The following is a 23,937-nucleotide window of genomic DNA, read 5'->3' as shown; positions in this document are numbered from 1 at the left end:
AAGTAGGGAAGTTATTCTGTTATTTGAGAGAAACTGGATTGATAAATAGAATTTAGGGGCAGGAAATATTTTTAGTATTATTACTATTATTAGCTGTATTTATTTTTTATTCAAGGGAAGGAAAACTCTGGCCCACACTCCAACATAGTAGGTGGCGGTAATGCACCATAATGCTGGTTGCCACCCGCCATTAAACGAAACAAAGAAGAAGAAGAAGAAGATCTGATCCTGGATCAGCGTCGCACTGATGCGCTTCAGGCGAGCTGCGCATGCGCATCATCCAGACCTCAGTGTTTCTCTGCCGGTGAATGAGAGAGGACGGACGGTAAGCTGCGACAATAACAGATCGCTTGCATGTTTACATATTGACTGGAGTTTTGATATATTACTAATGCTTCATCGTGAACTTGCTTGTGTGTTATTCTGCGCACATTGTATACACTTTTGAGGTGTTAAAGAGACACAAGACAGCGTGCTCATGCGAGGGCCCGTATCAGACTGCTGAAAAACAAAACACTGCAGTCAGCACAGTTGTGCTGTACACACTACCACTGAGACTGCTGTTTAGTTTAAGTTAGTACGCTTCATATTGGTTGAGAGACGTAATACAAGGTTTTAAATGGTTTGGTCAGTGTTGTGTCGCCGTGTTAGCTGCTTAGCTTGCTGCATTGATAATACATTGGTGTGCTAGGCTAGTGCAGATGAGAGGTTTCATAGTAAAAGTGATTATTTGGGTCTTCAAACGAAGGTCACGAAGAAGTTAATGTTGTGTAGTCGCTGTAGATCTGGACTTAAACTGAGTTTTAAAGCGGGAACGGGGTTTAAAAAGTCTGTTGGCGTTCTGTAGCTGACAGATGGCTTTGGCTGTGTTTCAAAATGCAGTGAGCGCCCTAAATAGACAGCATGTCCGAGTTTACATTTTTTAAATTAGATTGCAAACAAACTTGCAAACTTGACTGTTAATTATCAGTAAATGACATAGAGCTTCTTTAAAGCTGCTGTATTTATGTATGAATCTATACATTAAACAAAAGTCGTTGCTTTCTTTGAACGAAATAATTACATTTCATCCATCAAAGTCGAGAGAGATCCCTAACTAGGCAGCAGGTCCGAGTGCATTCAGAGTCACTGGCTCTTGAGATCATGAGGAATTATTTAAATTAAATTAACAATCTCGTAAAACACAGCTCGCAGTTATCGGTTAATGAAACAAATCTTCACAGATTTTGAATTCAGTTTAAGTTAGTCTTTATAATAACCTAAATGTGTTAATAAACATTAGTATAATTGGAAGCTTGATCATTTTAAGCTATTATCAGCCCTACTTTCTGTTTCAAGTTTAAAAACAAGCATCTTACTGCAGCAGAAGCAGTAGTAATAAAATATAATATAACTGCCTGATATATGACTCGAGGGCCTTTTGATTGTTGTCTTTCTTGGGCAATAGGGGCCTTAAAGTTACAAAGATCAAGACCATTGACTGTGTGTCTTGTGATCATCCGTAGTGTTGTCTTGGCAAGCAGCCACTGGAACACACTATATTTCAGTTCCTGTCCATCCAGTTTTATGCTTGTACAGTTTAGAGCTTGCAGTTTTAGTAAGTAAATGATTATTGTCCTCGCAGGAAATAATCTGCCTCCTGATCCAGCGGAAAGAGTAAGCAGGTCTCCATGGCCCAGTTCGGGGGTCAGAAGAACCCTCCGTGGGCGGCCCAGTTCGCCGCCACAGCAGTTTCACAGCCCGGCCACTCAGGACAGTCACTGGACCTGAACAGTTTACACTGTAAGTCATCATAAATGAGCAAATACTTGAATTATTGGCACTGTGCTACTTTCGCTTTCAATTGCAATTTACTCAATGTTAGTCTAAACGTGCATTCATAATCTCAAGCTTTATCTTATTTGTGAAGGTCAAAGTTCAAGATGTTTTTTGTTTGGGTTTCTCTGAGTGGTCAAAGTTTGCTTGTGTTTGTCTGAATGTTGTTGCCAGCAGTTGCCATGTCCTTACAATCTCACACATTTCTCCCGTAGCGTTAGGAGTACAGCAGCCGTCCCTCTTGGGAGCGTCTCCTATGTACACTCAGCAGTCGGCTTTAGCCTCCCTCAACACACAGTCGGCTGCCAACTACCAGCTCTCGCAGCAGACCGCAGTGCTCCAGCAGCAGGCCGCAGCAGCCGCTGCTGCAGCAGCATTACAGCAGGTGAAGCCCTGGCTGTGATCCATCACTGTAATGCAGCTGGAGTAAATGCATAATAAAGCCTTTGGCTATGTTTGGAATAGCATACTAACATGCTGAATGTATAATTTATGAAGTATTCTACAGTATATAGTATGTATACTGCGAATAGTATGCAACTATCCCTAATCCCTAGCGAATAACAATCAGCATTTTCATTTCTAGTGTCATTAAAGCATTTATTTGGGAAAACTAAGTAGTAAAGGGCTGCATGATTTTGGGGAAATCATTTAGTTTTTTTGATGGAAAAGTTTTTCTGATAAAAATTGTGTTTGCAATTTAAAATGGGATAAAATATTAACAAAACTTTTTATTTATATATAAATAAGGATAAGTAATAAGTTATTATTATTATTATTATCATTATTATTAAATAAAATATAGACTGTTTATTTAAGCATAATAAAAAGCAACAGTATATTACTATTCAAAAATTTCACTGTATAAAAAAAGAGTATTGAGGAAAATAATCGTCGTCATAATACATTTATTTTATATTAAAACCTTAAAATTGCAATAATAATATTTATGGCTGTCGTAATTTCTTCATTTTCAGACGTTAAACCATCAAACTTGTATTCTGCTGGAAGAACTACAGGAAGATCTCTTAGACTGTTAAACATTTCTCATTACAAGTGTGGGAAGATGGTTGCCAAATGCTGCATTCGCAAGTGCACTTTAAACCCAAACTCAGAGCAGATGCAGAAATAAAGTTTGTGGTTCAAAACCACGCTTCACTATTAAAAGATGCAGCACATATATTGATTTAATTCAATATCAGCCTTTGGTATCTGAAAATCACAATGAGCCATATCGCAATTTCAGTTTTATTTCAATTAATCATGCAGCCCTATTACAGAATTATTATTTTCTAAAAATAGTAGTAGTTATACAGTGTGTGCTTTGCACTAACCTAATCTCATTCTGTTCACTGCAGAGCACAAAGTGCTTCCTCCATCAGTCTGAATTGTACTCGTATGCATTTCTAGCATGTTCAGTGTTGGGAGTGCTGTAACCTGAGCCCCTCCTCCAGCCTGCAGTGAGCAGTCTTGAGTCACTGGTGTGTTTTATTTTAGTCGCAGATCAATTCAGCCCTGCAGCAGTATCAGCAGCAGCAACAACAACAACAGCAGCAGCAGCCGCCTCAAGCCCCCCCACAACACCCTCCACATCAACAAACTCTATACAACGTCCCACATCAGGTACATATGTGGGCTCTCATCCACACCTCCTCTTTTTTTTTCTCCGCCTCATAGCTTTTCTGAAGCCCTTGTTTTATCGTGAAGGTTGTTTGTATAGTTAGTTGTGATTTCTTGTGCGTTCCACGGGGTCTTGGGTCTCTTTAGATACAAGCGCCTGTCAGGTTCATAAATGGATACATCATGACAGATGAACTAAAAGTGCAGCAGTCAGCACAGTGGTTACTCTAAAGAGGGCAAGTGCTGCAGTGCCTGTCTGCATTATTTAACTATCAGGACTCACTTCCAGTCTTAGTAGACGGGTTGGTTCAAGCATGTATTGATTTTTCAGTTCATACTTTTCAAATCTGTGGTATCAACATTTAATTGTGGTTTTAAAAAAAGCTGCTGGGGTCAGTAAGATTTTTTTTAAAGGAATGCATAAAAATGTATCAAAAGCGATAGTAAAGACAGTAATGTCACTGAAGATTTAAATAAAAGCTGTCCTTTTGAACATTATTAATCAAAGAATTCAGAAAAAAAAAATCTATCATGGCTTCCACAAATATATTAAGCAGAGCAATTGATTCTAAACATTAAAAATAATAAGAAATGTTTCTTGAGCTGAAAATCAGCATAGTAAAATTATTTTTGAAAGATGATGCCTTTAAAAGGAGTAAATAAAATATATTAATATAATTTTTAAAACCGATAACATGTATTTTGAATGGTATAGTGTAGTAATTGGAGCTTATATTTATATAGTTAACATGTAGAAAATGTCTAGATTTTGGATTTTATATAAAGAAAATATATTTATATGTTAACAGTTTTTTCGTTATAGTTAATGTGTATTTTTTTCTTTTGTGTTATTCTTTATTTCTCACAGCTTCCACAACCCCAACAAGCCCTGCTATCACAGGTACACTGAGTTTCCAAATACTGAATATGCATCACATTTTTTTCACATCTTACTATGTTTAAATGTGTAAAACGAAGCAAAAGATCTCTTAACATTGCCAGATATGAAATGTGTAAATGTTCTACCGGTGGTGCTGTGTGTATTATGCAGCCCCCTGTTGCCTTGCCAACCAGCCTGAGCCTGTCAAACCCACAGCAGACGGCACAGATAACCGTATCCTACCCGACCCCGCGCTCCAGCCACCAACAGCAGACCCAACCCCAAAAGCAGCGTGTTTTCACCGGGGTCGTCAGCAAGCTACACGATACTTTCGGCTTTGTTGATGAGGATGTCTTCTTCCAGCTCAGGTGCATTATGTTGTAAATGTGCAATTGTGTTTAAGCTTTCAAGTTCAGGTTTATAACTTCTGGGTGTGTGTGTGCGTGCCCTTTTGCCCTTTTTTTTTTTTGTAGTGCGGTTAAGGGGAAAACACCCCAAGTCGGCGATCGTGTTCTGGTGGAAGCTGTCTACAATCCCAACATGCCTTTCAAGTGGAATGCCCAGCGCATCCAGACGTTACCTCAGCTGCCCAACCAAACGGTTAGCAAACCCACGTGGTCTGAAAGGATCCCTGGCAGATACAGTCTGATATGTTTCTGCCTTCACAGTGTGTCATGATGCTGCTGTTGATTCCTGTGTTCTTAATCTCCATGTAGCACCAGCCGCCTCAGCCCTTACCTCAGGTTTCCCCACAGCTGTCCAGCTTTTACTCTGAAGCAGGAATGCAGCGCTACTCTGACATGCACTCTGCGGTGGATTCAAGACAAAATGTAACCCACACCACTTGACCCCCAAATCCCCATTCTCTCCTCCTCTTCCCCTTTGTCTTCTGCTTGATCCGCTCCTCCGCTCTCCTGTTTCACAAACAGGCTTCAGTCACATGTCCTTGGGTTTCTTTCCTTCCACCCAAGACAAGTCTCTGAAGCTTTTTCACCCTTCCCTGTATTACAGCTCACAGCTTGCGTGGTGGATTTGTAATTAAACATATTTTTTTTGCAATCCATAGATTCCATCTTTAGCTAATCAGCACCTGCTGTGTTATTAATGCACTTTGTCTCGGGGGGATGCTGTTTATTTTTGTCTTATTTTTGTAATTACCCAAATGAATTAATTAATTTTCTAAATTTTTTAAAGAGTTTTATTTAGAATTTCAGTAGTGCCGGTGAAGTTTTACCCTTTATAATAATTCTTAATACTAATTACAAATGAACTAATAACAAATTAATTAACCTAATTACAGAATTTAAGGTTAAAAATTATAGGGGGTCATATGAGGTGATTTCATGTTTTCCTTTCTCTTTGAAGTGTTAAAAGCTGTTCATGCATACTGAAGATTTGTAAAGTCTCAAAGATTAAAGTCTAAAATCCAAAGAGATATTCTTTATAAAAGCGAACGCTTATCCACGCCTTTTTTTTTATCTGATAATAAATTACCTGTACTTTTGACATCTGTACACAAATGTCACACTCAGCAGGTGCATGATGAAAAAGCAAATATTTTCTTGAAAGAAAGTGCCTTTTTGTGCTTTTTCTTCCCCAAAGCAAGACTTGACAATCTATTTTGTCTTTTAACAGGGGCCAAAACCAGCAAATGGTAATAGTAGTGCTTCTGCCTCTTCTGTCTCCAGTTATTTCTAACCATTTATTTTCTTTAGTGCTCCTTGATTACTCATTTAGGCACATTGTCCTCCCATCCTATAAAACAAGTTATCTAAACATTATGTACCGGATTAATGTTATTTATTTAAAGGCTTGCTTTATAGCTCCTAGCTGAAAGCTGCCATAATCATTTTGATGTGTTGAATCAATGTGCAGCAATATGTTTGTGTTTTCTTTTGATAGATGTTGACTTGTCTGAAATACAGCTAGGTGATGTTAATTGAATATATAATTTTTATTGTGTATTTGGTATATTTTCCTATTTTAATATATAAACACTATCGTTCAAAGGTTTGTGGTTGGTAAGATTTTTTTTTAAATGGTTTTGAATAACGTCTCTTATGCCCACCATTTATTTGATTACAGTTACAGTAAAAACAATAATATTGTGAAATATTATTAAAATTTTAGAAAACTTTTGTATTTTAATTTTAAACGTTTTTCCATGGGAAAGCTGAATTTTCAGGATTCTTTGATGAAAAGAAAGTTCTAATAAATTATTAAAAAATTATAAATGTAACATTTGATTAGTTAAATTAAATTATTTTCAAAAAAGTGTCAGTGTGGTTGAAATTGACTACCTTTATGTGGGGGGCGGGGCATATTATGTTGTGATTTTGCACTATAAAATTGGCAGCTGTACATACTAGCAAAGCCAATTCTATCTCTTCTTATTCAGAATCAACCACCAGGCCCAAACATGATGAAACAAGGTCCCACCATGCTGCAGTCTCTCCCCCCGCCCACCACGTTCAGCGTCCAGGCCCAGGGACCTCCTCCATCTCTTCTGCAGGCCCAGCTCTCAGCTGCCTCTCTGGCCCCACTGCTGCAGAACCCCCCACAGCCCCTGCTTCCCCAGCCTTCCCCTAAAGGTACATCAACCCCTCCTTCTTTCACAGAGTCGCTCTTTGACAGAATCAGATCTGACCTCCCATCTCTCTGTCTCTCTCTCTCTCTCTCTCTCTCTCTCTGCCATTTGTAGACTCTGTGTTCTCAGGGGGTTTGCTACAGCCCCCGGTGCGGATGATGCCTCAGCCGCAACAGGTGAGGCGCGTGGACCCCTCACCCCGCTTCCCCAGCCGAAGTGACCGACCAGAACTCATCCTGAGGAAAGATGACCGCAGGTCAGCGCTCATGCCTACACCGTGGTCTGAGATGCAACCAAAAAATGGATATTGTGAATGTTTATTTATGCTCATGCTTTGTTTTGCCTGTGTTAATGTAGTCGGGAAAGAGATCGAGAGCGAAGGAGATCAAGAGAACGTTCACCCCCACGGAAGCGTTCTAGAGACCGGTCTCCTCGCAGAGAGCGCTCTCCAAGACGGCCACGCAAAGTCGTCCCAAGATATACAGTGCAGTTCTCCAAATTCTCTCTCGATAGGTAAGTTACTTGTCGTAAAGGAAGAAGATGTCTTTTTGCAAATAATTTTGTTTTTTTTCCAGTCGATTCACGATGAACCAATTTAATTTTAATTCTTGTTTAATTTGTGTCACAATAGGAAGGAATATATGAACAACTTCTGTTTCATGAAATATTTAGGCAACACTGGTTAGGATCTATCAGTTGGTTATAAATAACCATCTGAAAATGACAAAGCAATTCAATTTGACCCTCATCTTGAGATAAGTTTATCCAGCGATCTTTCACGCCACATCAAAGAGAGTCAAAACGGCATTTATTGTTTGAATTTCCTAAAAAAAAAGGACATAATTTGATAAATGCGTACTGAACCAAAGGTTTTCAGTATGATTGCGTGTACCGTTACACCCCTAAAGACTGTCCGTCTCTGCTCTCAGTAGTTACAACTGTGACGTGATGGAGTTGCGGCGGAGGTATCAGAGCCTCTACATCCCCAGTGACTTCTTTGACGCTGTGTTTACCTGGGTAGACGCCTTTCCTTTAACACGGCCTTTCACTTTTGGAAACTACTGTAACTTCCACATCATGCATAAAGAGGTGGACTCTCTGGTGAAGAACACGGCTGTGCTGGACCCCCATGATGCCAATCACACGTACAGCGCAAAGGTACCACCCTCCCTCCCCCAGTTATGGTCATCTTTTTTTTGTGTGGTGGTTTTGGCAGTCATACTTAATATTGATGATTGTTATAGGTAATGCTACTGGCCAATCCTAGTCTAGATGAGCTGTACCATAAGTCCTGTGCTCTGGCAGAAGATCCAGCAGAGCTGAGAGACTCCTTCCAGCACCCTGCCCGCCTCATCAAGGTACAGCTCTCTGAGTGACACCATTAACTGCAACAAACTGGCTGGGTTGTTATTCAACCACTAACTTATGTGCTATTTTAGGACAATTGTTTTGCACTAATGCTGTAGTATTTCTCAGGAATGGACAATATTACAATGTCTGGCACTGTAGATATTATTACTATGGACCCTTTTCAAAGACCGTGATGACTCATTTCCACAGTTAATAACATCCTAAATCTATAGTGTATATATATATATATATATATATATATATATATATATATATACAGGTCCTTCTCAAAAAATTAGCATATTGTGATAAAGTTCATTATTTTCCATAATGTAATGATAAAAATTAAACTTTCATATATTTTAGATTAATTGCACACCAACTGAAATATTTCATGTCTTTTATTGTTTTAACACTGATGATTTTGGCATACAGCTCATGAAAACCCAAAATGCCTGTCTCAAAAAATTAGCATATCATGAAAAGGTTCTCTAAACGAGCTATTAACCTAATCATCTGAATCAACTAATTAACTCTAAACACCTGCAAAAGATTCCTGAGGCTTTTAAAAACTCCCAGCCTGGTTCATTACTCAAAACCGCAATCATGGGTAAGACTGCCGACCTGAATGCTGACCAGAAGGCCATCATTGACACCCTCAAGCGAGAGGGTAAGACACAGAAATAAATTTCTAAACGAACAGGCTGTTCCCAGAGTGCTGTATCAAGGCACCTCAGTGGGAAGTCTGTGGGAAGGAAAAAGTGTGGCAAAAAACGCTGCACAACGAGAAGAGGTGACCGGACCCTGAGGAAGATTGTGGAGAAGGACTGATTCCAGACCTTGGGGGACCTGCGGAAGCAGTGAACTGAGTCTGGAGTAGAAACATCCAGAGCCACCGTGCACAGGCGTGTGCAGGAAATGGGCTACAGGTGCCGCATTCCCCAGGTCAAGCCACTTTTGAACCAGAAACAGCGGCAGAAGCGCCTGACCTGGGCTACAGAGAAGCAGCACTGGACTTTTGGACAAATTTTGCAGGTCATTTGGAAATCAAGGTGCCAGAGTCTGGAGGAAGACTGGGTAGAAGGAAATGCCAAAATGCCTGAAGTCCAGTGTCAAGTACCCACAGTCAGTGATGGGCTGGGGTGCCATGTCAGCTGCTGGTGTTGGTCTACTGTGTTTTATCAAGGGCAGGGTCAATGCAGCTAGTTATCAGGAGATTTTGGAGCACTTCATGCTTCCATCTGCTGAAAAGCTTTATGGAGATGAAGATTTCATTTTTCAGCACGACCTGGCACCTGCTCACAGTGCCAAAACCACTGGTAAATGGTTTACTGACCATGGTATTACTGTGCTCAATTGGCCTGCCAACTCTCCTGACCTGAACCCCATAGAGAATCTGTCGGATATTGTGAAGAGAAAGTTGAGAGACGCAAGACCCAACACTCTGGATGAGCTTAAGGCCGCTATCGAAGCATCCTGGGCCTCCATAACACCTCAGCAGTGCCACAGGCTGATTGCCTCCATGCCACGCCGCATTGAAGCAGTCATTTCTGCAAAAGTATAACCCGACCAAGTATTGAGTGCATAACTGAACATAATTATGTGAAGGTTGACTTTTTTTGTATTAAAAACACTTTTCTTTTATTGGTCTGATGAAATATGCTAATTTTTTGAGACAGGCATTTTGGGTTTTCATGAGCTGTATGCCAAAATCATCAGTATTAAAACAATAAAAGACCTGAAATATTTCAGTTGGTTTGCAATGAATCTAAAATATATGAAAGTTTAATTTTTATCATTACATTATGGAAAATAATGAACTTTATCACAATATGCAAATTTTTTGAGAAGGACCTGTATATATATATCTTTTTTTTTTTTTTTTATGTAATGCACATTTATAAGACTATATTTTTTGGTGTATATTATCTAGGCACCGGTATTGAATTTCAGAAAACAAGTTAAAGCTGCTGTGTGAGTGTTTTTAACACATCGAGGGAGTGACAGCAGAGGTGACACATTTCTCTTGAACAAAAAAAGAGAAGAGAAACTATGTCTGCAAAAAGGCCTGCTGGTTCATACGTTTTAAGACATCTCTGCATTTTTTGCTAGCAGTCGCGCCAGGAACTGAATAAGAAAGAAATACAAAATTGTTTCTCACATCCAGTTTATTCTGACCATGATGACGCACATGTCAGAAAAATGTTGTCTAAATACCACAATATTTGCAGTTTCATTCCCTTTTCTAATAACACAGCAAAAACTAACTTGCTTTTTAACACACTCCTAATTTAAAAAACATTTATTATATATTATTATATTATTAACAAAGCTAATTATATAACAATGTAATGAAAAATTAAATGATTTTAAACATTCTGGATGAAATTGAGTTTTTCTTCAGCATTAAAACATGCACTACTGTTCAAAAGTTTGGAGTTGGTCATCTTTTTGAAAGTTTATTTTTTTGTTGCATTTTTAATAAAAATTACAGTAAAAACTGGAAACTGATATTTCTTTTAGGATTATTTGAATCAGAAGGTTGAAAATAACATTTATTTGAAATAAAAAATCTTTTGTTAGATTATAAGTATCTTTAATGCCATTCTTGCTGTAAAAGTATTTTATTTTCAGGTAGTTCAGTGTTTACCATCATTTACCAACTATTGAACATAATTTATCTCTGACTGAAATGTTATTACATATTACATATCATTTATTTGCAAAATGTCAAACGTTTAATGGGATTTAACCTTAAGGACCCTGCTATTGCAATCTGTTAATTAGAATGTACACTTGGACACTGAAAGATGTTTGTCCACTCCTGTTTTTGACATGGGGAGTTTCTGTCTCTGTCCTTTTCCATTGCTGAATGCTGTTCTGTTTGGAATAAGCTCCTGTGATGTAGTCACTCCCTGTATCCGCCTCATATGCCTCCTTCAGAGTGCTCGGTGGCCTCCCAGCGTCTTGTAACTCATTTGACCTCTGTTTTCAGTTCCTGGTGGGGATGCGGGGCAAGGACGAGGCTATGGCCATCGGGGGTCACTGGTCTCCCTCTTTGGATGGGGCCGACCCGGAAAACGATGCCTCGGTTCTTATAAAGACAGCCATACGTTGTTGTAAGGCTCTGACAGGCATTGATCTGAGTTTATGTACCCAGTGGTAAGTACATCTCCTTTCTCGGTTTGTGCCGAAGCATCTCCTTGTAATCTCCATGTGTGCAAAAAAACAAAAAAAGGCAGACAACATCTAAAAGTCTGTGACCCGCTGCATGGTTTTTTGACACAACAGAGTATCTCCTGACATGTTTGATGCTTTTGTGTGTATAATTTTGATTTCTCAAATTTAGTTTTGCAATGTTTACGCTACTGTGTGTGGCAATCCTGCCTCTTTATCTTATGTGGTGAATGCATTGATTCTTTTGCTCCGAGAGCAGAGCCAGAGGAGTCGCCGCCATCGTTACTTTCTGTTCTCTCTGACCTTTGCCTTGTGTTAAATATCTTACATATTTAACTTGCTTTCACTGTGTCTGAATCTGTCCTTCTCTCACACCCCGGGGGTTCGTAAGCTATCTTTTGAGAGCGATGGGTTCAGATTGACGGGTGCAGGGGGCGGGGTCTTCGTCGTTTTTGATATTGTCTGTCGACCTCCCTGATGCGTGGCTGCCGTTCATCCTGAGAAACCCCCCGTGGAGTTCCGCAGACTGTATTTTCTCATACGTGTCTCATTCGGGGGGTCGAAGGGGTCAGAGCTTTTTGTGTGTGTGTGTTGGGGGAAATGGGTGATGTCTCACAGAATGTTTCTTTCCAACGCGCTTCTTCCTTTGCGACAGGTATCGTTTTGCAGAGATACGCTATCACCGCCCTGAGGAGACTCACAAAGGGCGGACAGTCCCCGCACATGTGGAGACAGTGGTTTTATTTCTCCCGGATGTTTGGCATTGTCTTCCTACCCGCTCAGAGTGGGAGGGCCTGTCCCGTGGACTCAAGGAGCAGCTGGCAGAGAAACTCGTGGCTGAACGGAAGGAGGCTGATGGAGAACAGGCACTGAACGCTAATCTCTCTCTTCTCATTTCCGCTTCTCACAGGCACAGGAATAGACAAACAAAACACTCAAAACACAGAAAGAAACAGACAAGTATCACAGGCATCATACAGAACCCACTTTTACCATCCCTGTCTCATCCCTGACCCTCCACCCCATTTCCTCCTGCTGTCCCTCTGTCACGCAGTCTCACACACAGCCGGAAGAGATTAGGTCCTACTTTATGACACCTGTCAACTGGTAAAACAGCTTCCAGCTCTGTCAAATGCACGATTGACAGCCCTGATTAATAACTCTTAATTTCCTGTTTAATTTCAACAAATCCTATCTGAAAATTTAACCAATGAGATCAATTGGGAAATGAATGCTGGAATCTGGAGAGCCAATTGTGTTTATGATGTTTGTGTGTTTTGTTTTCCTGTTCAATATCTGCCGAACTCTCTCGGAGTTCTGTGTCTTGTGTGTCTCTCTTTTGTTTTTGTTTTTTTTGTTTTTTTTTACACCGTTCTCTGATTGGACTGTGTCTAGACCCTTTGTGGATGTGATTTTTCCAGGGAGGTTGTTTATCCGAGGACAGTTCTGGCTAGGTGTTTAAGAAAACAAGATAAAGAGAGTGTATATGTGGGCCGCAATAAAAAAGGCAGCAATAAATGTAGACGTGAGGTTTGGAGACCTTCTCTGAGTGCATCTGTCCCATGTCCATCTCTTGAACCCACTGTCATTGATTATCTTTTTGTATTCCACAGAACTGGCATTTATTGGCTGATGAGTGGGATATGGATCTGTTTCTGAAAGCTAGAGAGCTTCCGTGTATCCTAGCAGTGGATATTTATTTTTTACCCAATCAAGAGCTCATTAGGAGGAGACAATGAGAGACAGTTGTGACCTTGCTTCTTGCACGGATCAGCTTTTGTTTCAAAAACTTCTTTGAGTCTGAGAGTGGTGTGTTAACATGCCGTTGTCTTTTCTCTCTTCCTCTCTTTCACACAACGTGCATAGGAGGAGGAGGATAAGGATGAAGATGATTTAAAGGAAGTCACTACCCCAACTCACTGGGCCAAGCTTGATCCGAAATCCATGAAGGTGAGATCTGAGTCTTTATACCCTTTATAAAAATTCTTTTTAGTATGCCGAGGTATAGAAACACTTGTCATTTTTTTAAATAACCAATAGTTTTTAGTTTAGTCACACCCTTTTTTTATAAACACTGGTAACAAGGTTTCATTTTTTTTAACAATACTTAATGTATGAACTAACAATGAGCAATACATTTGTTGTTGTATTTGTTAATCTTTGTTAATGTTACAGTTTTACATTATTTAACTGATTAAACTAAATGCTGCTCTTTTGAACTCGGCAAAGAGTCCTGGAAGAAAAAGCATCATAGTTTACACACAAATAGTTTTTGACATCGACGATAATAAGCAATGTGTCTTGCATTAAAACAGCATATTAGCAGGATTCCTGAAGGATCATGTGACGCTGAAAACTGGCATTTTAAATATTAATAATATTTCACAATATACTTTTTTTTTTTTTTATAAATGCAGCATTGGTGAGCATAAAAGAAAACTAAAGCAAAAACAAAAAACTTAACGGTATTATATTTGATATAAAGTATCAGTTTGATGGTTTATTGTTACAAGAATGGAAAAATCTTTAAACATGGCACATTTTGTAATTTTTCTTTTCTTTAAATTATTTGTGTGCTTGTTTAGAGAAAACCTTGCTTGCAGACCAGCGTTTAAATCATCAGTCTGTCCATTAATAGTAGACATTTGTGCACTTAAGTATAATCATGGTTTCAAAATCTGGTTCCTGGCATAGAAATGGAAAAGTGCCCCAGTAATCTGTATATATATATATATATATATATATACAGTACAGACCAAAAGTTTGGAAACATTACTATTTTTAATGTTTTTGAAAGAAGTTTCTTCTGCTCATCAAGCCTGCATTTATTTGATCAAAAATACAGAAAAAAACAGTAATGTTGTGAAATATTACTACAACTTAAAATAATAGTTTTCTATTTGAATATACTTTAAAAAAATAATTTATTCCTGTGATGCAAAGCTGAATTTTCAGCATCATTACTCCAGCCTTCAGTGTCACATGTAACATCCAGTCTACCACATGATCCTTTAGAAATCATTCTAATATTTTGATTTATTATGAGTGTTGGAAACAGTTCTGCTGTCTAATATATTTGATGAAGAAAAGGTTAAAAAGAACTGCATTTATTCAAAATAAAAATAAAATTTCTAATAATATATATTCTAATAATATATTTTCTTTACTATCACTTTTTATCAATTGAACACATCCTTGCTGAATAAAAGTATTGATTTTATAAAAAAAAAAAAGAAAAAAAAATTACTGACCCCAAATTACTGACACCTGGGGCCCGTTCTTCGTACGTCGCTTATTACATCCGAGATCAAATGACACATCCAAGATGATATCATCGTGCTAATCATGTTCCGGCTAATTGGGTTCTTCGAACACACCTGTTGTGTATGATTAGTATCGCTAGATTGAGTTATTTGAGATAATTGTGCATTCATGTGTTGGCTTAAAAGGGGATATGTATCGATACTCGAAACCATGATCAGCAGTGCAGCGATTGGCTGGTGGCAAGACGGCAGTGTAATGACGTCATATCATTTAAAACGACACCTGACGAAAAACTTGACAAATTTCTGGACTTTTAAAAGGAAACAGCCAAGCAAACAAAACTACATAAATGTTATAATAGATACATGAAACAGATAATAGATACATGTTTTTATTTTTTTAGAATTGTTTTCATGATTCCCAATTATTTAGATTCGCAATTTATAATAGTTGTGCAGTCTTTACATTTTTATTTCAGTGTAGAAATTATCTATTCATTTCATTTTATATTTGGACATATTTGTTACGTGACCGCATTAATGAAAGTTTCTTAAGGGTCAATATCATGTTATCTGCATCTCCTGCACTCCATCAGGCCACTCTTATAATAGCAGTCATCACTCAAAATAATGCACGACTCTATTATCTGTATAGCATGTGTGTAAGACTCTAATACAATTATGAAGTAATACTTTTATGACAAATAAATATTTCAGTGAGTAAAACTGGCTGTGTCTATAGTAGGCTGTTATGGACTACACAGCATTTTTATATTATTTAAAAAAAATTTTTTTAATGATTATTATTTTAAATTATTGTCCCTGGATCAGTACGATACACTTGTAATAAAGTAGCGGTGGTAGCAGACATATGTTGAGTATCAGTTCTGGTTGAAAAGAAGCGATCTAATCCTGTTTACATGAAAAAATATTAAGCAGCAGAACTGTTTCCAACTTTGATAATGAATCATCATATTAGAATGATTTCTAAAGGATCATGTGATAATGATCCTAAAAATTCAGCTTTGCATCAAATAAATGATCATTTAAAGTTTAATAAATTTAAAAACAATTATTTTAAATTTTAATAATATATCACAATATTACATTTTTTTTCTGTATTTTTGATCAAATAAATGCAGGCTTGATGAGCAGAAGAAACTTCTTTCAAAAACATAAAAAATAGTAATGTTTCCAAACTTTTGGTCTGTACTGTGTGTGTGTGTGTGTGTGTGTGTGTATATATATATATAACACTTTAATCAACTGGAAAAGCCATATAAATCAGTTGGAGAACAGCACAGCAAGACCATAAATCTGGTTTCATGGAGCATTAAAAGGGCTGATAAAATGAATTTGCACACAGGTCAATGACTTGCGTAAGGAGTTGGAGAGCCGTACACTGAGCTCTAAAGGGCTGAAGTCTCAGCTGATCGCTCGCCTCACCAAACAGCTGAAGGTGGAGGAGCAGGTGGAGGAGTCAAAGGAGCCGGAGAAGCCAGAACCTCCGAGTGTGGAGGAAGATGAGTCCTGCAGACCGGAGGATGACCGAGAGGTGAGAGAAGATCAGACGATCCTGCTTTTATATAGAGCCTGTCTCATCAATCGCATACAAACGTGAAAAAATGTTTCCCTCCAGGAAGAGGAGCGAAAGCGACAGGAGGAACAGGAACGTCAGCGCAGAGAGAGACGTTATGTTCTGCCAGATGAGCCCACCATTATTGTCCACCCCAACTGGGCTGCCAAGAACGGCAAATTCGACTGCAGCATCATGTCCTTGAGTGTGCTGCTGGACTACAGACTCGAGGATAATAAAGAGCACTCCTTTGAGGTGAGGATCACTGCAGAGAGGGGAAACAAGATTTTACTACAAAGTTTTAACTACAAAGTTTTAGGTTTTTACAAACTTTTGCTCAACTTCACTTCTCCTTCATAATTACAATATTCTGGTTTCAGATACACTTTTGAAACTAGTTGTCTTTGGCAGTGAAAGGAGGGACTTAACATTCCAAAAATAATCATACTCAATTAAAACTGAAACCATAAACATTTTCGTTGCTTGAAATAAAATATTAAAGAAAACCAGTTGCCATGTCAGCATTTCTTATTTTCATTAAGTTTAACTTCATATACTAAAATAACTTAACTTAAAATGAAAAAAATAAGTAAAAAAACAATGACTAAACCTTTAACTTAAAATTAAAAATATATAAGGTAAAGCATAATTAATAAAAGCTATAGCAGTTTTCTAGTGATGCTAAATAACACTGGTCTTTTGGCATCTGTTTCAGGTGTCTTTGTTTGCTGAATTATTCAATGAGATGCTTCAGCGAGACTTCGGCTACAGGATCTGCAAAGCATTCACCTGTCTTCCGAGCAAGGATGAGAGGAAAGACAAAAAAGAGAAAACTAAAAAAGAGGCAGACCGGAGGGACGTGAAGAAGGAGAGGGATGAAGAAAACGGAGAGCCGGCCACAAAGAGAATGAGAGAGGAGGATGAGAAGAGGAAGGTGGGCGAGATACTTCAAAAGAGTTCCTCCGACCATGAAAAACATGGAAATATCAGGACATTTTAAAGCTGTGTCCTAAAAGAGTCATGGAAATTATTAAAAGGTTTCCATAGCGAATATTGATTAGTGATTGTAGTTACACCTGGTTTCACGCTTAATTTTAGTTTTCATGAAAATGTTTATTTGGCATCATGAACAAGCAGAAAAGTCATGGGAGATTCACACTGATTGGTCAGAAAGCATGGAGAACGTGTTCGGATAGATTCTTTGATTTATTCAGATGTCCATTAAATGCTTAAAGAGTTAGTTCAGCCAAAAATGAAAATTATGTTATTAATAACTCACCCTCATGTCGTTTCAAACCCATGAGACCTCCGTTTATCTTCGGAACACAGTTTAAGATATTTTAGATTTAGTCTGAGAGCTCTCAGTCCCTCCATTAAAAGTGTGTGTACGGTATACTGTCCATGTCCAGAAAGGTAAGAAAAACATCTTCAAAGTAGTCCATGTGACATCAGAGGGTCAGTTAGAATATTTTGAAGCATCGAAAATACATTTTGGTCCAAAAATAACAAAAATTATGACTTTATTCAGCTGTGAATATTTATTATAATATTTATTATTAATAAATATATATATTTATTAAACTGTGTTCCGAAGATGAACAGAGGTCTCACGGGTTTCAAACGACATGAGGGTGAGTCAGTAATGACATCATTTTCATTTTTGGCTGAACTAACCCTTTAAGCTTTGTTATTTGTTCAAATGAAGCATCTTTTAAAGCTTTTTAAATATATATGGCCATTTTAATATCTTCTGGGTAAAGGATGAGGAGAAGGAGAGAGGTATTAAAAGAGAAGAATCCAAAGATGACGATGATAATGAAGACGGCAGCAGCAACAACAACGCTGACGAATACGACCCATTGGAGGCAGAAGACGCAGACGACTACGATGATGATGGTAGGGGCCCAACACTGTTTGAACCTGGATCCTCAAACACACTTTTGATCAGTTTTTGATCCAGAAACTGATTCTTTGTGCTCCTCAGACAAAGATGATGAAGACTCTAATGGCAGGGACAGAAGAGACGACCGGCGAGATGAACGGAAATCCAAAGAGAGGTCATCTAAAGATAAAGTGAGTCAGCCACATCTCCTTTCGCAGCACAAAATCTTTCTTATACTGAGAGGAGTGGAGTGCTTTATTATTTCAATCTGTCTGTAGGATGAGAAGAAAAAACAGATGGTGACGTTTAACAAGGATCTGCTGATGGCCTTTGTGTACTTCGACCAGAGTCACAGCGGCTACCTGCTGGAGAAGGACTTGGAGGAGATCATGTACACACTGGGCTTGCATCTCTCCAGAGCTCAGGTGCTGCTTCTGTCCAGTGAACACTGATTCTGTATTATATTTAAAGAAGAAAAATAATACAAACAATATTATAAATGTATTATAGTAACTGTAATAATTATATATTTTAATATTAATACTTTATTTTCTGATTTAATGTTAATATTAGTTCATAACAATACATTTAAAATTGTACGAAGAGTACCGTTTCTAGGCATTGGCAAACTAGGTGGTCACCTAGGGCGCCACCAGCAGGAGTGGGCACCGATGAGTGCACATACTGGCACTAAATTTTAGCAGGGTTGTGATAAAGAGTGGCATTGCCAACCTGAAATGTGACTGCCACTCCCACTGGATCCCCCAACATCATTGGGCTAGACTACTGTCAAACTGACGATGCTTGTATGCCATTGGATCAGAGCGCTGTCAATTGCTGCCGGATTGTTGCATTCAAAGTTTGGGTTTGGAGCGCTCATCAACATTTGATCACTGGGTTCTGTCAGTGCTTTAGCAAAGTAATGCTTTTTTTTGCCATGCAATAAAGTTAAGTTCAAAGGTCAGTTTAAAATAAAGGGATAATAATATGTGGGCAAAATTAGTATTTTGTCAGGGCAGTATTTGGGGCAGTCGGAAAATCACACTGCGGAATTGGTCCAAAAGGTGTGTGTTTTTGCGCCAATGCATTGTTTGAAGGGGTCCTATTGTGCTTTTTCACTTTTTCAACTTTAGTTATGTCTGTAATGTTACTCTTTGATCATAAAAAAGATCTGCAAAGTTACAAAGCTCAAAGTCCACTTCAGAAAGAGATTTTATTTAACAAAATCACTTTTCAAAAACTACAGTGAACGACTCATTCAGACTACAATGCATATTTTCTGGGATTTGTGATATCACAAATATCGACGAATGGGACGAGACCTGGTTGAGCTGCACTAGAGAAGGCAACGAGTGTTAAATCACTATGGCAGAGACATGCTAGCTTTCCCAAGGCAGACAAATTTAGAGTGGTTACAAGCAACCGGGTTTAAATCGTGCTCAAATTGATTTGATTTTGACACAATTTTTATACTGAAGCTCACAGACTTTGGTAAGGGGCATGACATTTCCTGACCAGGCGTCAAGTGGAACCAATCACAGCACACACTGGCCCAGGTAACCAATCACAGCACATACTGGGCCACCTAACCAATCACAGCACACACTGGGCCACCTAACCAATCACAGCACACACTGGCCCAGCTAACCAATCACAGCACACACTGGGCCACCTAACCAATCACAGCACACACTGGGCCACCTAACCAATCACAGCACACACTGGCCCAGCTAACCAATCACAGCACACACTGGCCCAGCTAACCAATCACAGCACACACTGGCCCAGCTAACCAATCACAGCACACACTGGCCCAGCTAACCAATCACAGCACACACTGGCCCAGCTAACCAATCACAGCACACACTGGCCCAGCTAACCAATCACAGCACACACTGGCCCAGCTAACCAATCACAGCACACACTGGGCCACCTAACCAATCACAGCACACACTGGGCCAGCTAACCAATCACAGCACACACTGGGCCACCTAACCAATCACAGCACACACTGGCCCAGCTAACCAATCACAGCACACACTGGGCCACCTAACCAATCACAGCACACACTGGGCCACCTAACCAATCACAGCACACACTGGCCCAGCTAACCAATCACAGCACACACTGGGCCACCTAACCAATCACAGCACACACTGGCCCAGCTAACCAATCACAGCACACACTGGGCCACCTAACCAATCACAGCACACACTGGGCCACCTAACCAATCACAGCACACACTGGGCCAGCTAACCAATCACAGCACACACTGGGCCACCTAACCAATCACAGCACACACTGGCCCAGCTAACCAATCACAGCACACACTGGGCCACCTAACCAATCACAGCACACACTGGGCCACCTAACCAATCACAGCACATTTCGTACTTCAGAAGCCAGGCCTTCATTTGATACAGGAGCTATTCAAGCAATACATGCCAGACTGAGGAGAGAAGTGTTGTAATAATGTAAGATATATGAAAAATAATGTATTTTTGAAGAACCAAGTATGAGAACCTTTTAGTTGCATCAAGCTTGAATTTCTTAGTTGCAAGCTATATAGCATATTTATAACAGACTAACGTATCTTGTTTGTTTGTTTTTCAGGTGAAGAAATTGTTAAACAAACCACTGGTTAGAGAGTCTTGCCATTATCGAAAGTTAACGGACAGACCTAAGGACGAGCCGAGCCCCACACTGACCTCTGATGCTCTGACAGACAACCTTTTAGGTGTGCAAAGACAATGATGGCTGGAACTGAGACATTTATTTGTAACACTAGAGTACACATCCATGATGCTACAGTAGACTGAATCCCTCTCTGTGCTCTAACAGGTAACCAAAGCTTGCTGCCCAGTCTAAAGGTCAAGCGGGAATCAGAGGACAGCAGCGAGTCGTCTAGCCTAATCGTCTACAAGGGATCCATGGTGGATGTGGGAAGCATGATGCAAAAGCTGGAGAAGAGTGAGAAAACCCGAGAGGAAATTGAGCAGAAGCTAATGCAGCAGGACATTAAAATGGGTAACAACCTCATCTGTCCTGTTTTCATTGTCTATTGAAACAAGCATGTCAGTGATGTCAAAATTCATCAGTGGAGCCATTTACATTTTCCTTTGCTCCAAATGTGTTTTTTCTTTCCTTTTGAAAATGATACCGTATGCCATGAACTGATAAACAATAAATTTTTCTACTCTCAAAACATTTGCATGGGCTAATCAGATCTTTTGGTTTGGTAGAGGAGGACTCAAAGCATATAGTGGAGCTAGAAGCAGCCCACCGCAGTCTTCAGAGGGAGCTGGAGGAGGTGAAGAACAATCTCAGAGAGACCGAGAACAACCTGAGAGCCTCGGACCAGCAGAAAGGCAGCTTTGAGCATCAGCTCCACAGCACAGTGTCCAGCATCGACACCATCATGAAGGAGATAAAGGGCGTTCTATCACAAGTATGAACCTTCATTTGTTTCATCACTGTGTGAAATGTAGTAAAATAAATCATGTGTGCTAGTGTTTTGTTTTTGATGCAGGGTGACCCTTCAGATGACAGTGACCAAAAAACTCAAGCTAATGGCTCAGATGAGTGAAGGTCCCTCTCCAGCTCATCCTCATCGAATCTCCCTTCAGTTGTGTAAATAAGCTTAAAACTGACACAATTCTGAGGTTCATTTTCTTTGATCGTTTTTCTATTCTGTGTACAGTTTTCATGACTGGAGGTAAACTCTCATTTTCCTCCATAATTCTATATTCTTTGGTTTCTGAAAAGAATTCTCTGAATTCTTCAGAATCAAATGATTACGCTTGTCACGTTGAAGTTTAAATGATTTGTTTGAATTATGCCAAAGTGTTTGGTTGTTAATCCATTTAAGCTTTTTTTGGCTGTTTTTATTTTCAGAAGTTGCTAGTAATTTTAACAAGTGTTGTTATATCAGCATATTTCATTGTTGAAATAATACATGATTTGTGCCAGTACGTGAGTTATAAGCAGTTTATTTAGCAATAAAAGTTATTTATGTTTAAATCAAACATTAGAAACAGCCATTAGGATTGTATTAGGACCTACGTGAAGCTGCTTTCTGATGTCTTTCATTGTTCCATAACAGTGATCGAAAAACATGTTTTATTCAGTGTCTTTCGTTTGTTTTGGTCACATCTGCGCATGCATATTAATAAGCGCATGCATATCAGCTTGATTCCTGAATAATATTCTTGCAGACTTCTCTTTTTTATTTTTTTCATTTGATTGGATCTTGATGCTTTGTTCTGTGCTCTCTGTGTAATCTTACCAGGGTAGCTTTATGAGAATAAGGCCATGTTTTTTGTCATCTCAAACAAAACCAAGGCAGTTACCCTGTTAAAGTTGCACAGGCTTGATCTGACTGAGATGTTCATGTCCATTCTGAGTCCTGGGTACTTCATATCAGAGTGATTGTGTCAGAATAGTGTGAGGAAGATACTGTGTGTTTTCCAGTAGTTTGTTACGCTGGAATTGTTGGCAGGCATTGAATTCTTTAGGGTTTTTTTTTTAATGTTTTTCCTATTGTTGGCCCACTAAATAAGATGAGAATGATTACAGTGGGTGGTTTCTGCTGAGTGGAAAAGAGCCAAACCTGGTAAAGTGCATATTATTTTTCTATTCTGAATGTACTGTATGGTTGTCCTGGTAAAAGAGAAGAAATAAAAGTGCTTCGTTTTAAAATTGCATTCAGTTGAAGTTTGAATTTTCCCCATTTGTTAGGAATTTACAGGGGGTTTTGGGAACTTTGCAATGACATTTTTATTTCCAGTAGATGGCAACATTTGTTTGATCTAAAGGGATCATGCATGCACTTTTATGAGGAAACACAAGCAATGGGTTAAGAAAACAAATATTCTTCTTCTCACAGACTTTGTTGAAGTTAGTCTAACAGTGTGTAAAGTGTTTCCATGGTTTTAGTTTGCAGGGTAAATTTACCCGAATAGGCTGAAATGCATTGCATTTGGTGTGTTTCTGGTCACACTTTATTTTAAGGTCCAATTCTCACTATTAACTAACAATTAACTATGAATTTTGCCTCAATTAACTCCTAATTTGCTGCTTATTATTAGTTTATAAGGTAGTTGTTAAGTTTAGGGTATTGGGAAGGATTATGGATGTCATGCATTATTTGTGCTTTATAAGCACTAATAAACAGCCAATATGTTAATAATAGCTAATAAGCAACTAGTTATTAGTGAGATTGGACCCTATACTAAAGTGTTACCATATCAGCACTGTAGTAGAAGTGGTTTTCTAGTAGTCTTTTACCTTACAAGACGGTGGCAATCTGCTTATCTTATTTGATAGATGTAAAAAGATTATATTATTTTTTAATTTAAAATACCTAAGTGCAACGGTCAAACAACCCCAGTGGACTTCAACTATAAGAGTATATGTGGCATTACATCACCAAAGTGTGGGCCACAATGGCCAGGAATCAGTGCAGTCAATGACATTTTCCTGCAGCTCCAAAGTGTTTAGTCATATTCTCCTGAGACACAATTATGGAGTTCTTGTCTCTGTAGAGGTTGTTATATTTTAGTGAATTTCTCTGAGACATTTATTACTCCCATTAATACACACACATACCAACAGCACATTAATATGCAAATTAGCTAAAGTGTATATATAACATTGTGTTAAATGGAAAAAACTGTTTATGGAAATTTTAAACATGTATTGCAAAAATTAAAATGTAATTTTAAGAATTAAAATTTTTACTTTTTTTTCTTATGCTCTAAACAATGTAATGACATGGAAAAAATACTA

At 38.7% G+C, this 23,937-nt stretch overlaps 1 protein-coding gene across 4 annotated transcripts; it reads left to right on the top strand.

Moving 5' to 3' along the window:
* Positions 1 to 220: 220 nt before the first annotated feature.
* LOC132110864 (cell division cycle and apoptosis regulator protein 1-like) lies at positions 221 to 23,034 on the top strand. 4 transcript variants are annotated; one of them, XM_059517888.1, is made up of 26 exons: positions 221 to 325; positions 1,625 to 1,782; positions 2,031 to 2,200; positions 3,313 to 3,438; positions 4,304 to 4,336; positions 4,487 to 4,683; positions 4,789 to 4,915; positions 5,032 to 5,145; positions 6,714 to 6,906; positions 7,017 to 7,158; positions 7,260 to 7,415; positions 7,835 to 8,060; positions 8,147 to 8,260; positions 11,248 to 11,414; positions 12,085 to 12,295; positions 13,296 to 13,379; positions 16,059 to 16,247; positions 16,332 to 16,523; positions 16,984 to 17,202; positions 18,029 to 18,164; positions 18,253 to 18,341; positions 18,429 to 18,575; positions 20,764 to 20,887; positions 20,992 to 21,177; positions 21,393 to 21,598; positions 21,680 to 23,034. In XM_059517888.1, exons 2-26 carry the CDS (start codon positions 1,671 to 1,673, stop codon positions 21,734 to 21,736), a joined length of 3,717 nt encoding a protein of 1,238 aa, XP_059373871.1. In that variant the 5' UTR covers positions 221 to 325; positions 1,625 to 1,670; the 3' UTR covers positions 21,737 to 23,034. The 4 variants fall into 4 exon arrangements, with proteins under 4 accessions (XP_059373871.1, XP_059373870.1, XP_059373873.1 ...); XM_059517887.1 differs by having other exon boundaries at positions 7,832 to 8,060; XM_059517890.1 differs by lacking the exon at positions 5,032 to 5,145.
* The last annotated feature ends 903 nt before the right edge of the window (positions 23,035 to 23,937 follow it).

This window comes from Carassius carassius, chromosome 30, assembly GCF_963082965.1.
Source record: "Carassius carassius chromosome 30, fCarCar2.1, whole genome shotgun sequence".
NCBI lineage: Eukaryota > Metazoa > Chordata > Actinopteri > Cypriniformes > Cyprinidae > Carassius > Carassius carassius.
This window is presented reverse-complemented; position numbering and strand designations above follow the sequence as displayed.